This window comes from Teleopsis dalmanni, chromosome 2 (assembly GCF_002237135.1).
Source record: "Teleopsis dalmanni isolate 2A chromosome 2, ASM223713v2, whole genome shotgun sequence".
Taxonomy (NCBI): Eukaryota; Metazoa; Arthropoda; class Insecta; order Diptera; family Diopsidae; genus Teleopsis; species Teleopsis dalmanni.
Genome location: NC_051847.1, coordinates 33,244,085 through 33,258,656, shown reverse-complemented (window position 1 = coordinate 33,258,656; position 14,572 = coordinate 33,244,085). Strand labels below are relative to the sequence as shown.

Genomic DNA, 14,572 nt, shown 5'->3' with positions numbered 1-14,572 from the left:
AAATAAACAGTACACACTTACGAAATATTGAAAAATAATAATGGAATAAGAGTTCCGATTTTGTGTTTCCAATCTATGCCACCATCGTTGATTTTAAAACCTCTATAGCTTAAATCTCCCCAGTTTAAACACTCACTATAAAAGACAGACCAGCTTTAATTACAAATGATAATTAATGTCTATTGCATAAAATGATATTATATAGCTTGAATAGTTGTAAGGTATTGATATATTTAGTCTATTTCAATGGTTTTTAAATATTTTGTCATGGTACCTTATTCCAACGTATGTGCCTAAATGAACACTAATTTGCAATAGGATGACAGCTATAATGAAACCTTTGTTGTGGCGTATACGCCTAAATGAACACTAATTTGCAATGAGTTAATAACTATAATAAATCATTTGTTGCGGCATATGTGCCTAAATGAACACTAATTTGTAATGAGATGAGAACCATATTGAAATAGTCAAAGACAACTCTAAATTGTGAACCATTTAAGCACATAATAAGTAAAGCTTATTTTCAAAAAGTACTTTATCTGATTATTATTTATTTTTTGTCATTCAATTATTCTAAATAATCCCACAAAAGAAAATCTGAATGATACCGCGGTTACAGCTTCTGTAATGTTTAGTTGGAAGTGTATTGTTATTAAAATTATATGAAAACTTTGTATATTTTGCGTCTATTTCGCAATTGTATGAGATACTCTGTGTGAATTTGATTTTAATATTTCAAATTAAAGTTAATAATTAATATTATTTATGTGCGTTGTTAGCAAAGATACATAATTACATAATTGTGGTAATATTATTGTTGAGTACTATGAATTTATTTTGGATTTTATAAATACATATGCATACTTTTGTATTCATATATGTATGTATATAAATCTACTATATAGTAGATAAATTTAAAAAAATATGTATTGTAACATATATGTCTTTGGTTAATTATAATTAGTTTATCTTGCATTAATTAGCTAAACTACTACATTAGGAATATTTATGAGTATTAAAGAGATTTACTTTAGACATGAATTTATTTTGATATGTACTTACCTAATTTCAATTATGATTATTATATGATATATAATTCAATTATAACTAACACATGTGTATGTAATATGATACTGATGATGATTATGAAAATAAATGGAAGAAGACCTCCGTAGATAGTCAAAATAATTGTTTTTATATAGAAATAAAATTGATTTTAAAGTCCACAAAAAACAATATAATTTAGTTAATATAACTAAATATTTCATTATAAATATTGTTTGAAGTATCCTATGGTTATATCGAATGATTTATTGTTTGTAAATTATTATTATTACTATTATGGCACATAAAGGAAGGGTCTGTTGTAATACCATTCGGCTAATTATATTATCTACAGAGAATTCGCAATACTCTATAGTAAATCATTCGAGTAGAAACCTAAACAGCATTATTACGTTGTCTTTACCTATGGCTGCCAACTTTTAAAAGTAAAAATAACCCAAAAAATTAACTTCTTGTTTAGGAAGCCGGACATTAAGAGAGAAATTAATTAATGATTTCAAAATGAATACTGATATTAATTATGATTATATCCAATGATTTCACTAGTAGTTTATTTGGAGTTCTAAAAGATCATATGAATAAAGCAAGAATCTGTTGTGTCCTTGGGTTTCCAACAGAAACTTGTAGTCCTATTAAGTCTGCCATTTGGTTTAATTAGAAATCACCCAGGGAGTTAATTCTTTGTCTGGAGAGACCAGGCTAGTGACACAATTTCTTGATCTTTTTGCTTGCATTTCCTCTATTTTTACATTCTTAGAAGTTTTTTATTGGGACAACTTATCTACACGCGTTTATTTCAATCAAACAATGATCCATAAGGACGGAGGTCAGCAGATGGTTATTATTTCTTGTCGAACTTAGGCCTGTTCTTTTATAGTATGCTTTAAACAAGAGCTGCTTAAATATAATACTGATGTGACAGCTTCGTTATATCTGCTAATCTTTTTCAGCATTTTTGTAATAGTTTTGTATTTAACAAAACATTTAAAAGAGGGAATTAAGTTAACTATTCATGCCACCATTCTCATTTCCTTGGCGTATCGATTCAACAACGGCTTTAAGTAGACTCAGCTATTTTGATCAACTTTTTTATACGCTTTTTAAAATTAATATAGTTTAAAGAGCTAATGCTGCAATCTTCTTATATCGATTACTCTAATCATATATTAACATGCTCTGTAGTACCAATTAGTATAATTTTTATATTAATTATACAAACAATGGATGTGTTGTTTCTGGATGAAACAGGCTAACTAAGTCAACCAGCAAACAAGCCAAGTTAAAATGTTTTGAAAAAGGTTGCTCAAAATAACTGTACTTAAATCGGTTGTCAAATAGGAATATCTGGGAAATCAGAAACGTGGCCTTTTTCATTTTTAGGATAGAAATAGTATTAAAAAGCTTGATGAAATGCGAGTTAAAGTCAGAAGCACTTTTACTCGATAGCGTCTGTAATCATTTGGGTCCACTGTAACAGCTCTATCTTTTATATACTTTTGCATACTCTCCACTCTCATGTGGAGAGTACCTTATCAGTAATATTATAATAAATTCAAAGTTTTCTAATAGTGGATAGAGCAACATTGCCATAAGTAATGCACCCATAAAGTAGTTTAGATCTAATTTATTTGCTTTTACAGCAAAGTTTAACTCTTCACTTAACTTTCCTTATCTTAATGGTTTTAGAGTAATTAAAATTATATTACAAGTCTTTTTGACCTTCTAGCCAAGTACATCTTCTGTCAAAAGTTAGACCTATGTATTTTATATTGTCCTTCCATTTTAATAAATTTTCAAATAAACAAAAAATTATTAAAATATTTAAAAATATATAAACATTATCAAAATATTTGAGAATTACATCAAATTTCGTTGAAAAATATTGCAAAATATGCTTTTGACTTTTCAAATATTTCATTTAAAATAAATAAAGTTATTTATAAATTAAATTTTTATATATTTCTATTATTTTTAATTCTATTGAAAGTATACGAATATGCAAAAATTTATAAAATTTTTCTGCCGACGATATGAATGGAATATTTATCGAATTTTATTTTATGTCAAAAACATGTGCAACAATAATTTTTGGACAATATTTTCGAGCAAATTTTGTTGCAATAAAAATATTAAAAAAAAAAAATAAAAAATAGAAATTTGAAATGCAGGCGAATCTAATTAAATTGAAAACTTTTCAAACAACAACTCAAGCAAGATGTTGCAATGGTAAAATGCCAACAACACTGGTAGAGACAATCGGCAACAGCAACAGCAGCTGCAGCAGTAGCACCAACATTAGCAACATCAACATTAAACCAAATGTGTTGGTGGTTTTTCATAACAGTTTCGAATGGCAGCAGCCCCACAAGTTGCAACACGAAAAGTGTTCCAAAGTCAGACAAGGGTCAGACATATAACAGGACGTACGACAACGACAGACGCAGACGCAGCTAGGCGCACACATGCATCATTGACAGTAAAGGATAACAAAACACTGAAGTACGAAGGAACTTGACAAGTGTATGGAAACAGTAATACCGCAAACATGTGAACTACAGAATTGCTATTGCCACTGTTGAACGGAAAGAAAAGTATGAGTCAAATATGTCCAACACAAAATTGCACCATACAAGACCCAACTACAGTGATAGAAACCAAAGTCGACACCAAGGGGAAGTAAGAAGCAGAACAGCATTGTACGTAAGAACATAGAGAACGGAGGTGTTGGATAAACATTTTTGGGGTTTCACATTTACTGTGCAGAGTCGCACCACTAGAAGAAAATTACTTCTGAAAGGGCAAAATGCAAAGTGTCCAAATGTTTGTAGCTTCAAAGTCCAAAGGAGTGAAGTGGCGTTACAAGTTATCAACGCGCACTAAATTAAAATATTTGAATTTACATTTAAATGAGTACGAGCAGCACATGAATGCTATCATAAGTGGTCCAAGCAGAGTGTGACTATACACTTCCATGGTAAAATAAAAAGTAACTGCTTTTTAATATGCCAAGGAAAGTACGGACGCTGTTACTTTCAAGAAGGGTTCACAGTTACTCTTGTTATTATTATTATTATTACTGTTGTTGTTGTTGTTGTTTCATAGTCAAGATTCTAAACTTTTATAGTGAAAGTTAAAATGTTATTCTTTTTTTTTTATATTCTACCAAAAGTATTATATAAACTAACAATGAAGTGCAATGAAAGAGGAAATTAAGTTTTAATTTATTATCTAACTTTCTCTCTTTAAATTTTTCTATGTATAATATTCAGAACACCCTTTATTTTACGTTCACTATTAGAAAGAAGAAAAGTACTTGTTGTAAGTGCATTATTTCATATAATATCTTAAATAAATTTTATTAAAGTTTATACATCTTTATCATAGTCATAAGTTATTAGTTGACATTGTCCCCAACTCTCGTCCAAAATTATAATTTTATAGCATATTTAGTTAATGGAATACTGAAAGAAAAAAAAATTGTCCCAAATTTACATGAAATTGTAATTTTCTTTGGCCAAGGGTTGCTCTAATAAATTCAACTTTAATGGATAAATATGAATTTCCAAACTTTTCAAGGTAAGACCAACTTCAGTTGATGCAAACAAATTTAATTTTGTCCTTATTTATTAGGGGAAGTACCCTTTGCATCTTAAATTATATTCTGCTTATCTGCATTTCTTTTCCATTATTCATCCGCAAGTGAAACGCAAAATAATGATGAACTTCGCCATTCTCTTCCCAAGTTCAAACTTCACCTTTCCGTCTCATTGCTTTATTTGGATTGAGTTTCTCTTTTATTCTATCCCAGTCCAAGTATTTTTTCTTTGCACCCTAAGCTGTTGTAAGGTATTTGACCCTTTGCAAAAATTTCTAATTTGTAATCCTATGAATTTCATAGCAATAACCTTTATTAATGTCATTATTTGTAAAATTTCTTGAAGATTTTGTTAACGCTGGAACCAAGCTATGGGTTTATATGTTAAAGAAAGTTTTTTTTTTTAATACAAATAATTAAAGAGGTATTTTGTCAAAAACATTGCTTAAAATCCAAAACAGAGGACTTAACTATTGAATCTCCAAGCATCCATATGAAACAAAAAGATATCAATTTTATCAATTTATCAATGATTTACTATTTCATTCTAATATAATGAAATTTTAGGACAAATTAACAAAAAAGAGTTGATTAATGAACACTGACTCTGAGCTTTAAATTTGGCAGGGACCGACTTCAACGCTTAGAACTTGCAGTTTTAAAAAAAATATTTTCGAATAATAAAATATAAAAAATAGTTCCAAGACCACTAATGAAATTGTGCAATACGTGAAACAGCGGTATGATCAGCCAAAAATTTAATTAATTAATAAATAATAATAAAAAATTGTTGTACTCGCAATTCACTACTGTTCAAAATAAGTAAAAATACGTTAACAATAATTTCTATAAGTAAATATGGTTTCCTTCGTCATAATTGACTTTAAAAATTAAAAAATATTTCTTTATTTGAATGATAATGCGTGTCTACAGCACTTTTACTCGATAGCGTCTGTAATCACTTGGGTGATCTACTGTAATAAAAGCTACTTTTAATTCTAATAATGAGTAATTTAGATGAATTTACAAAAGTATTTTTTGAAGTCCAGCATATCTTCCTAAAGAAATATATTACTATTAAATATACTATATTTGATTTAAGAGAGTGCAGTTCCGAATTTGTGTGACCATAACTAAGCAAACTTAGCCAGATGAGCCCTTGCATTAGAGTTCAACATCAATCTGTTCCAAACAGTATAAGAAACGTATCAGTTAGCTGCTGTAACTAAGGCGTAAGGGTCACTGCGCAATAGGAAGCTGTAAGACTGGGTCCACACTATAATGACATTTGTCGGGATTATGGCCCTGCAGATGAGAAAGAAACTGTACTCCACCTCACGTGTTAGTTTCCATCATTGGCTAGGAAAAATATGAAATCGTTGAGATTTTCTCACCTTTTTCTTACCGATCTGATAGAGCTGTAATCCTGCAAAATTAAGAACTCGGTCATGTATATCAAATATGTCAGGTTGATTTACTTTCACTTGAATGAGGGAGTCGCGCATTTCGGCGTTTTTCATACGAAGACTATTGTGATCTTCTCAAAAATCCCTCTGGCTTGCGTTCGAACAACGCTAATCCATAGTATCACAACGGGTCAATCTTTGAGTTCAAGTGAACTCTGGGTATAAGGATGCCACTCTAACCCAACCTAACAAGTTTATACATTTGACAGATTAGTTCGCTTTCACTTGAATGAGAGTGTCGTGCCTTTCGGCGTTGATCGTACGCTGTTTATTGCACTTCTTTCAAAAATCCTTCTGATATGCTTATGAATAATGCTAATCTATATTATCACAACGAGTTATTATTTAAGCTTAAGTGGGCTTTGGGCATAAGGCCTAACCTAACCAAACATTGTTTGAAACTATAATACACTATGCAAGATATTTAACTAAATTATCACCTTCATTTAACCTTCTTTCATAACTCTTTGAAATTGATTATAATTATAATAAAATTTATAATTTTTATAAATCATTATTTTATTATATTATCATTTTTTTAAATCGGTATCAATCAGCACCTTTGTTCTATTTTATAGGTAGTTCTGTTAGCATCTCATTGAGAGTCATCTTATTGTTTATATGCGTTAGGCGTTTATATGGCTAATTCGTTTCTTAGTGTGTATTTGTCCTCATTGAGAGTCATTGAGAGTCATCTTAGTGTTTATATGGGTTAGACGTTTATATGGCCTAACCCAGTTCGTTTCTTAGTGTGTGTTTGTCCTCCATATTTTTTAACGCTTGTGGGGTTTAAATGAACCTATAGCTGATTTAATGTTGGCTTGTGATAGTTACCAGTACTATTTTATCGAAGAGTTTCAGAGCTTTATGTCCTATATATATTTTTTAACTGTTGACATCTTCAGATCTTTGTGAAATTTTGTATTTTTAATATATTGGAGAACATTTACTATTCTTCTTAATGTTATGTTCTTAAGATATGATGTATATAATTACACATTTGTACGATTGTTACCAGTTTTAATGTTTTAATTTTGTCGAACTTTTAAAATTCAGTCGTTAAAAAATATTTGAATGATAATTTAATTAAAACAAATTAAACATAAAAATATATTAATTATGAAAACATTAATGAAAAATCCAATATGTAAAGATTTTTTTGACAGTGAATCCTCAAGCTAACTTTCGGAACGTGTTACTGACTTCAATTGCATGCAATTTGAGTTCAATTAAATTGAAAAAAGGAAAAGCTATTGTATTTTATAAATTAAGCAATCAAAAATATTTAAAATTCAATCCAACCAACAATCCAACAATATCAGCAACTAATACGGCGAAAAAAAAAAAAAAAAAATTGCTTATAAAACGATTTCTGACAAAAATCCATCAAATGAAAATAATGAAAATAAAATAAAAATAATGAAAAATAAGAATAAATAAATGAAATCTATAAAATGCAAATGAATAGCAGTAAAAGTAGAAAACATTTAATAAATGAACAAAATGCAAATTACGAAAATTAGTATTCGAATTTGGTTTAAAAATGAAAGAGCATAAAAAAAGGATAGAAGCTCAATGTCATTTCCGGTACCAATCAGACATTCAATATACATATATATGTATATGCAGATAATAATACCAATGCACACATTCCACATAACATACATGCAAACATACACAAAAATGCAGTGCAAGGATAATAATACAAATCAAAAACATTTCTCAATGACCGCACTTAATATCCGTTTCAATATAAATTCCATTTGCAAAAATCCAAAATCATACGAAATGTCCTTATTTTGCATACAAATGACATTTCAATAGCTTAGAAGGAAGGAGTTAGTGGTTCAGAGGAGTTGGTGTATGAACAGCAGGAGATAGATTTTCACAGCAGGATTTTAACCAAAATTGCACTAAGCACCAATATGCAATGGACTAGGTTGAGTAAGTCTACATTTAATGGCATTTACAAGCATACTGGTTTTTAGAAAATGTCTCAGTTATCAACTTGTAGCATTTAGGATAATATTTTACTTATTGATAGCATTGAATATTTTGCAATATGCGATAAATACGACAAATATTGTACGTAACAATAACGACTTAATACTTATGAAGGATATACAGTAAACACTCTTATAAAGTGGCAATATACCCGCCACTAATCTTAAAAGAATTACGTGTATAAAGAAAAAAATCTTCAAATAATGCTTCGCAATTGTATTTATAGATTGTTTGGGGACTGACAGGAGAAATTAAACCCATGTGAGCAACGTACTAGTACCATCGTAGATTATTTGAGCTACACAAAAATTAATAAGAAAATAGTTCATAAAAGTCCAAAGTAAGCACCAAAATTAATTACAATTTCAAAAAAGCTCTTTCTTGCACAAATAAGCTTTCTCTCACATAAAATTTATGCTCTCTCAATAAGTGAGAATTTAATTGCTCTTTTTTTTCATTTTAACAAATGACATCACAACCACAAAGAAAAGCTTGCTTATATTGTGTTGACGAAACACAACAACCACAAGTGGGCTCGAAGGGCAGCTTAGCTATGCGACAGTACATACCGTCATTGTGTGGAAAAAATTTCGTAAGTCTATTGATGGCATGAGTTCCCACTTGGAAGATATTTCAATATTTTGCAAAGAGCTTTGCATATTTCATTCGTGGCTCGAATACTCTCCCGACTCAGTACTATCTTCGGACTTTTGAAGATTTCGTGTGCCATATGACTGGTTATTTTTTAAGATAATAATTCTTACTATAATATTTCTCCCATCACATTAACTTTTTTTACATTCAGATTAATCAAAGATCGTGATCTACATTATGATTTGCCATTAGTCTATGCTTTTTATAGTAAGGCATTCATATTCACAACTCGTGATGGAATCTTATCATTGGAGAAGATTGTGGACTACTATAATCCTTAACTTAACTTATTTAGCTAATCAAGTGATGCATCACTGTAGTTGCACAAACATGCCACTGTAAGTATCAAATAATGATACTCGCATGAGATAAGAGTGTCACATAAAGGACATAAAGATACACCAACTGAAATCGTAAATGTCAGGAATGTTGTTGCAATGCCTTTGTTGTTCGTCTGCATCGGTACTTGTCTGCAACATTTTTTATTTATTGACATTTTTTTCTGGCTGAGTATTTCAAATTCTTTTCAAAATCAATAGTTTTTCCTCTCCAAAGATTACTTTATTAAAAGCAGCTGAAGTGAATTATAAATTGCTTGAATTTTTTAAGTTCTGTAGTTTTCCCAACTAACAACTGTTTGCGAATATTCCAACAAGATTAAGGGTTTGCAAATTGACTATTCAAATTTGGAATGCGAAGAACTTAAAAAAATATGTAAAAGAATTTAATGAGTTAATCCTAAATATTATCCGATAACCTTTGAATAGTTTGAGATAAGTGAAGTTATTACTAATTTAATATTAAAAGCAATATGCTTTGCAAAAGGATGAACGACTAGATAACACCAAACCGTACTATCGATAGATACTATACAAGCATTAGAAAGAGGATGAGGTTAGAAGAAAGCAGTGAGCAAAAGAAAAGTAAGTGAAGTCATTAGGATGAAAGAATTTTGATTTTTTGTAAAATACATATTGGTTAATAATACTTCGTATTTCGAATGGATCAAATGATTTCCACATTTTCAACTCATAATTATTAATTTAAAAATATATAATCCAAAATTGCAGTCCGAAAAGTACATATAAACAATAAAAGCAATGGATGTTTCCTATTCAAGAATTTACTTAATAAATATTTAAGATTTTGAGAATTAGTAAATTTTCTTTTTTTATTATTATTGACTTTTATGTCACACAGTTCCTATCTGCTTATAGATATATTCGAATACAACTATACAGAATAGAAAAAGCAGAGCAAACCTACTTTATATACTTAGCATCAATCGAGGACGATGCTGATTATTTCTTCAACTGCGAAAAATACCATGGATAAAGAATACTACTTGTAGAATGTGCAGGTCACTTCACAGTCGAGAATATCAAGGAAAAAATTATAGAAGGAGCAGAAAATTGGAATGAAATCACACACTTTGTTGAAAATGTGTTAAGAGCAAAAAAGAAAGACCTGGACGTAAACTAATCTAAAACAATGAGCTATGTAAAGACTTTCCAATTCGGATCAGGTGTGGGAGAAGCACGTGAAGCATATTGCATGAATTGCCAACATTTAAGGGAATCTTACTGAAGTAATGTAAAAGCGGTCCCGTTAGAAGAAGTCCCAAAGAAGAAGAGAGGGTGATTAAGAAGAAGAGAGGAAAAGATTAAAGTAATTAATTTTAAATTATATTTAATTTAATAATTTTTTTTTAACTTTGTTCTTGGTCTCGTTGATATTAATGAGGTATATGAAATAATGAAAGTTTTAAAGTAATATAATTATTTAAAAAAATACTATTTGGCTATTTATATTCTCATTTTGTTGATCATTGCAATATGTAAAACTATATTTATTTATCAATATTTTTTTCCGATTTTAAATATTAATACAAGATTTTGTATCAATATAATTTTAACTTCTAGGATACTATTTTTTTATAGTTACAATATATTGAATTATTAAATCCCAACAATATTTAATAAAAAAAACTAAGTTTCTAAGTTTCTTTTATAGACTCAATTTATTTTTTAAAATTTTAAAAATATATGTTTTGTAAGTACTTCGATTGAATTTAATATTAAATGTTGAATTTATTTTTTTAATAACGTACGATAAATTTATTTTCAATTTTCAAAATAGAACCCATTTTTTTTAAATATTTTGAATCAACATCCCCGTTAAAAGCCACTTTATTTGAAGTATTCTGCATTCTACCGTTTAATTTTAAGCGGTAACATTCCAGAAATCACTTTTAAGCCCATAAATACCTGTTCAATAAAATTAACACTGGTGGGAGTATTTTGTAATCCATGAATGTCTTCATTATAGCAATCTACATCAAGCGGAGTTCGTGGACACTCATCGCTATAATCATCTTTCCTTTCTAACTTTATCTTATTATTAATCAATGGATTTTCAGTATCCAAAAATTCAATAGATTGGTACGTATTGTTCGGCAATTCATAAGGTAATTCATCACTATAGAAGTCCACATCAAGTGGAGTTCGTGGACTTCCGTCTTGTAAGTACCGCAAGAGATCAACATGTTTCCTTTCCAACTTTTTCTCATTTTTCATTTGATCTTTGATACCCATAGATCTATGTTCAATAGAATAAACATTGGTATAGTTGTTTAATGATTCGTAATGATCCTTATCATGGAAACCCACACCAAGCGGAGCACATGGACGTCGATTATAAATTTGTAAGTACAGCAAGAGATTATCATCCACTAAACAAGCATTATTTTCTTTCATTTTCACCTTTGGCATTTGATCTGCAATGCGTACTACCCCAAAGGTATTAAGTGGAATGGAATGTATGATACTTACTTTTTTAATAGGTTTAAGAAAACCTGTAGCGAAGAGATTAGGTGATTCCACTGGCAGCGGCAATTTATTCTGCATTTTGTTTGGATAAAGTGAAAAAATCGTGATCTGCTTAACCATTCCCCTCAAACTTTTACGCCTTTTAGTTAATGAATGTATCTGTAATATTACATCAGTGTTGTCCACTTTAGACACACATTGAGATTGATAAATGTCTTCACAGCGATCAATTTTATTTTTATCCGTCGATATTGATTGAGATCCCTTTGAACGGCAAGATTTAGACTTCATACGAACCTCTATCAGTCATTTAATGTTGAAATTATTAACGTTTATACATACATTGTTTATATATTTAAAGAAAAATAATACCTGAAAACCATTCATCAGTGTCATCACCAGTAGCTGATGGTTTGATTTGTTCAAATCTAGTTGAACTTAGTATGCCTCTATCTAGAGACGGCACGTCCTTCCAAAATCGACTAAAGTTTTCATCCTCCACTTGATATATGAATTTATCCTGTTTATTTATGTGCGGAGCAAAGATGCCACAAGGAATGGTTTGCATTTTTCGCAGTACCGGATTAACTGTGGGTCCATTGTGAGAAGATTGTTTTTCACTGTGCTTCCGTGATGCATAATAAGCCGGCGTAATTATGTTTTTCATTCCCTTAAATAACCTTAACATTTCGAATTTAGTACTTAAAAGTCAGCAAAAAATATATTCCAAAATGCGATCTCAAATAAAAAAAAATATAAACGTTCCTAAACAAAATAATTTTTATTCTGAAAAAATTTTTTTCCATTATGTAATTTCCGTAATTTGAAAAATTTCTTTGATTGCTAAGATAACTTAATATATATATTAGTACTTGCCGCAAAATAGTTGGACTATATACAGTTAGTGGTCTTAATATACAACTGGCAACTGGAAAATCTTGCTTGACAACTGGAGAACCATTATTGAAATATAGCACAATGCAAAAAGTGACTCTGTATAGCCGATTATATGGAAATCCGTTATCAACAAACAATCCCTTAGAAGTTGTAAAGTTAAAAGAGATCTACATTCATAGAGTTTCATTAAGTCCGATTGCATAGATTGGTGTTAGTACTGAACTAACAATAACAAGTGATATATCTTCATCTCGATATGAATATCACCAGAAGATAAAAGATAAAATCCAAAAATAAAGAGTAACTACTACAAACTTAGACTCTACATGGACTATATAGCTATGGATGATGGCGATGATACCTTCAGCTGATATAGTATCCCCATTTAGGCATGTCTTTCGTTTATGAATCACACCGAATAGACTCTTAGCATCCGCTTTAAGGTCGCATTTTGCTCCCTAGAAAATCTCTAAGTTCAATTTAACTAAGTTTTCATTTCTTTAACATATTTTTAAATGAAATTATGTGGAGATGGTTCGAACTATGTTGAATTGCAACAACAAAATTTTTATTAATTTTTATTAATTAAATTTTTGGGTGACCCCCACCAACAATGGTCTTGAAATTATTTCTTATATTTAACTAATTGTAAATAGTTTTTTGATTTAATTCGTCCAACTACTATCAAACTTTCATAGAAAAGATATTTACTGATATATCCCTACTGCAAATTGTCACGGATTATCGGTGCATTATACCGACACGTGTGTTAAGAACAGCACGTTTTGAATTCGTTAAATTCGTTTGACTTCTGTCAGAACCGTATAATTTTTTTATAAATATAATAAATTATATATAATATAATTTTTTTTTTTTGTTGTCGTCCACTAGTTTTCGAAAACTCTCTATTATTAACCATAGTTTATATTAAAGTAAAAATAATCGCTACTGTTATATTAACGTTAAAATCAAACTTAATATTAAATAAACTAAATGCTTAATTCTCAATAGAGTAAAGCACTGCAATTATAATAAAACTTTAATGTTAACAATCGACTCTAACCGAAAAGTTATTCAGCTCATCGAATAAAGGTGAAAACGTATTCCGTTTAGTGTATTTTAAGATCAGATAGATTTAAGAGATCTGACTATAGGTAAGAGATATAATACTCCCTCATTTGTCGAGTATATCTGACCTATAGTTAGTGGTGGAATACTCCAATATCTAGGCCAGAGAGAGAATGCTATGTCTAGACTTTTTAAATGCTTCTTATATTAAAACAGTCTTAATGGAACACCTTTTCGCCATTATTCGACGAGCCTATTGGGTTATAGTCGCTGGATGGTCGTTATAAATGTGACTAAAGATCTCATCTATCGCAAATCAGGTCTAGCATTCGATCTCCGCAAAAATACCCATCTATTTTAAATTATAAAACAGACCACGTCGCTCCTTTAGATAATTTCTCAACAGTTTTATCTCAAGATTAGTGGATAAATTTTAATACAAATAATTAATGACTGCAATAAAAATAATAACTTTTATACAACAAAACATTAACTATTGTTCACACATAATGGGAGCTTTGAAAACAAAACTAACACTTTTAACAATATTTCATTTGACCGAGAAATTTTTAAATAAACAGATTTTTTTAAGCTTTCCTCATGCATCCACAAAACGGCAACTGTGTTTGCCATGGAATGATGATGAAATATATGCGACTGCACCATGAGGCACCACAAGGACATATGTAAATTGTATTGCCATTTTCATGCAACAAATGTGGCAAAATTTTTGACTCTTTGTCAAGTCGCTAGTGAATTTTTTGCCATTGAAATATTCACCATAAAGGAAGCAACAAGGATACAACTATTATATAAGCAGGATTATGCAGAATATAAAAAGCTAGCAACGACCACAAAAAATCGAAATAAATGGAAGAAGTTTGTACGAACGAAATATTGCAGTTCAAAAAGAATGTCAAAAATAACGAAGGCTAAAAAATATGGCTGCTAAAAAGGATATATATAAATAAATTTTTTTTTTAATTAGCGAT

At 29.7% G+C, this 14,572-nt stretch overlaps 1 protein-coding gene across 1 annotated transcript; it reads right to left on the bottom strand.

The window, feature by feature from the left end:
- Nucleotides 1-10,885: 10,885 nt before the first annotated feature.
- Nucleotides 10,886-12,382, bottom strand: LOC119686248. The gene is made up of 2 exons (XM_038100772.1): nt 11,988-12,382; nt 10,886-11,914 (listed from the first exon to the last, which is right to left on the bottom strand). The coding sequence occupies exons 1-2, from the start codon at nt 12,301-12,303 to the stop codon at nt 10,998-11,000; spliced, it is 1,233 nt and encodes a 410-aa protein (XP_037956700.1). The 5' UTR covers nt 12,304-12,382; the 3' UTR covers nt 10,886-10,997.
- Between the last annotated feature and the right edge of the window lie 2,190 nt (nt 12,383-14,572).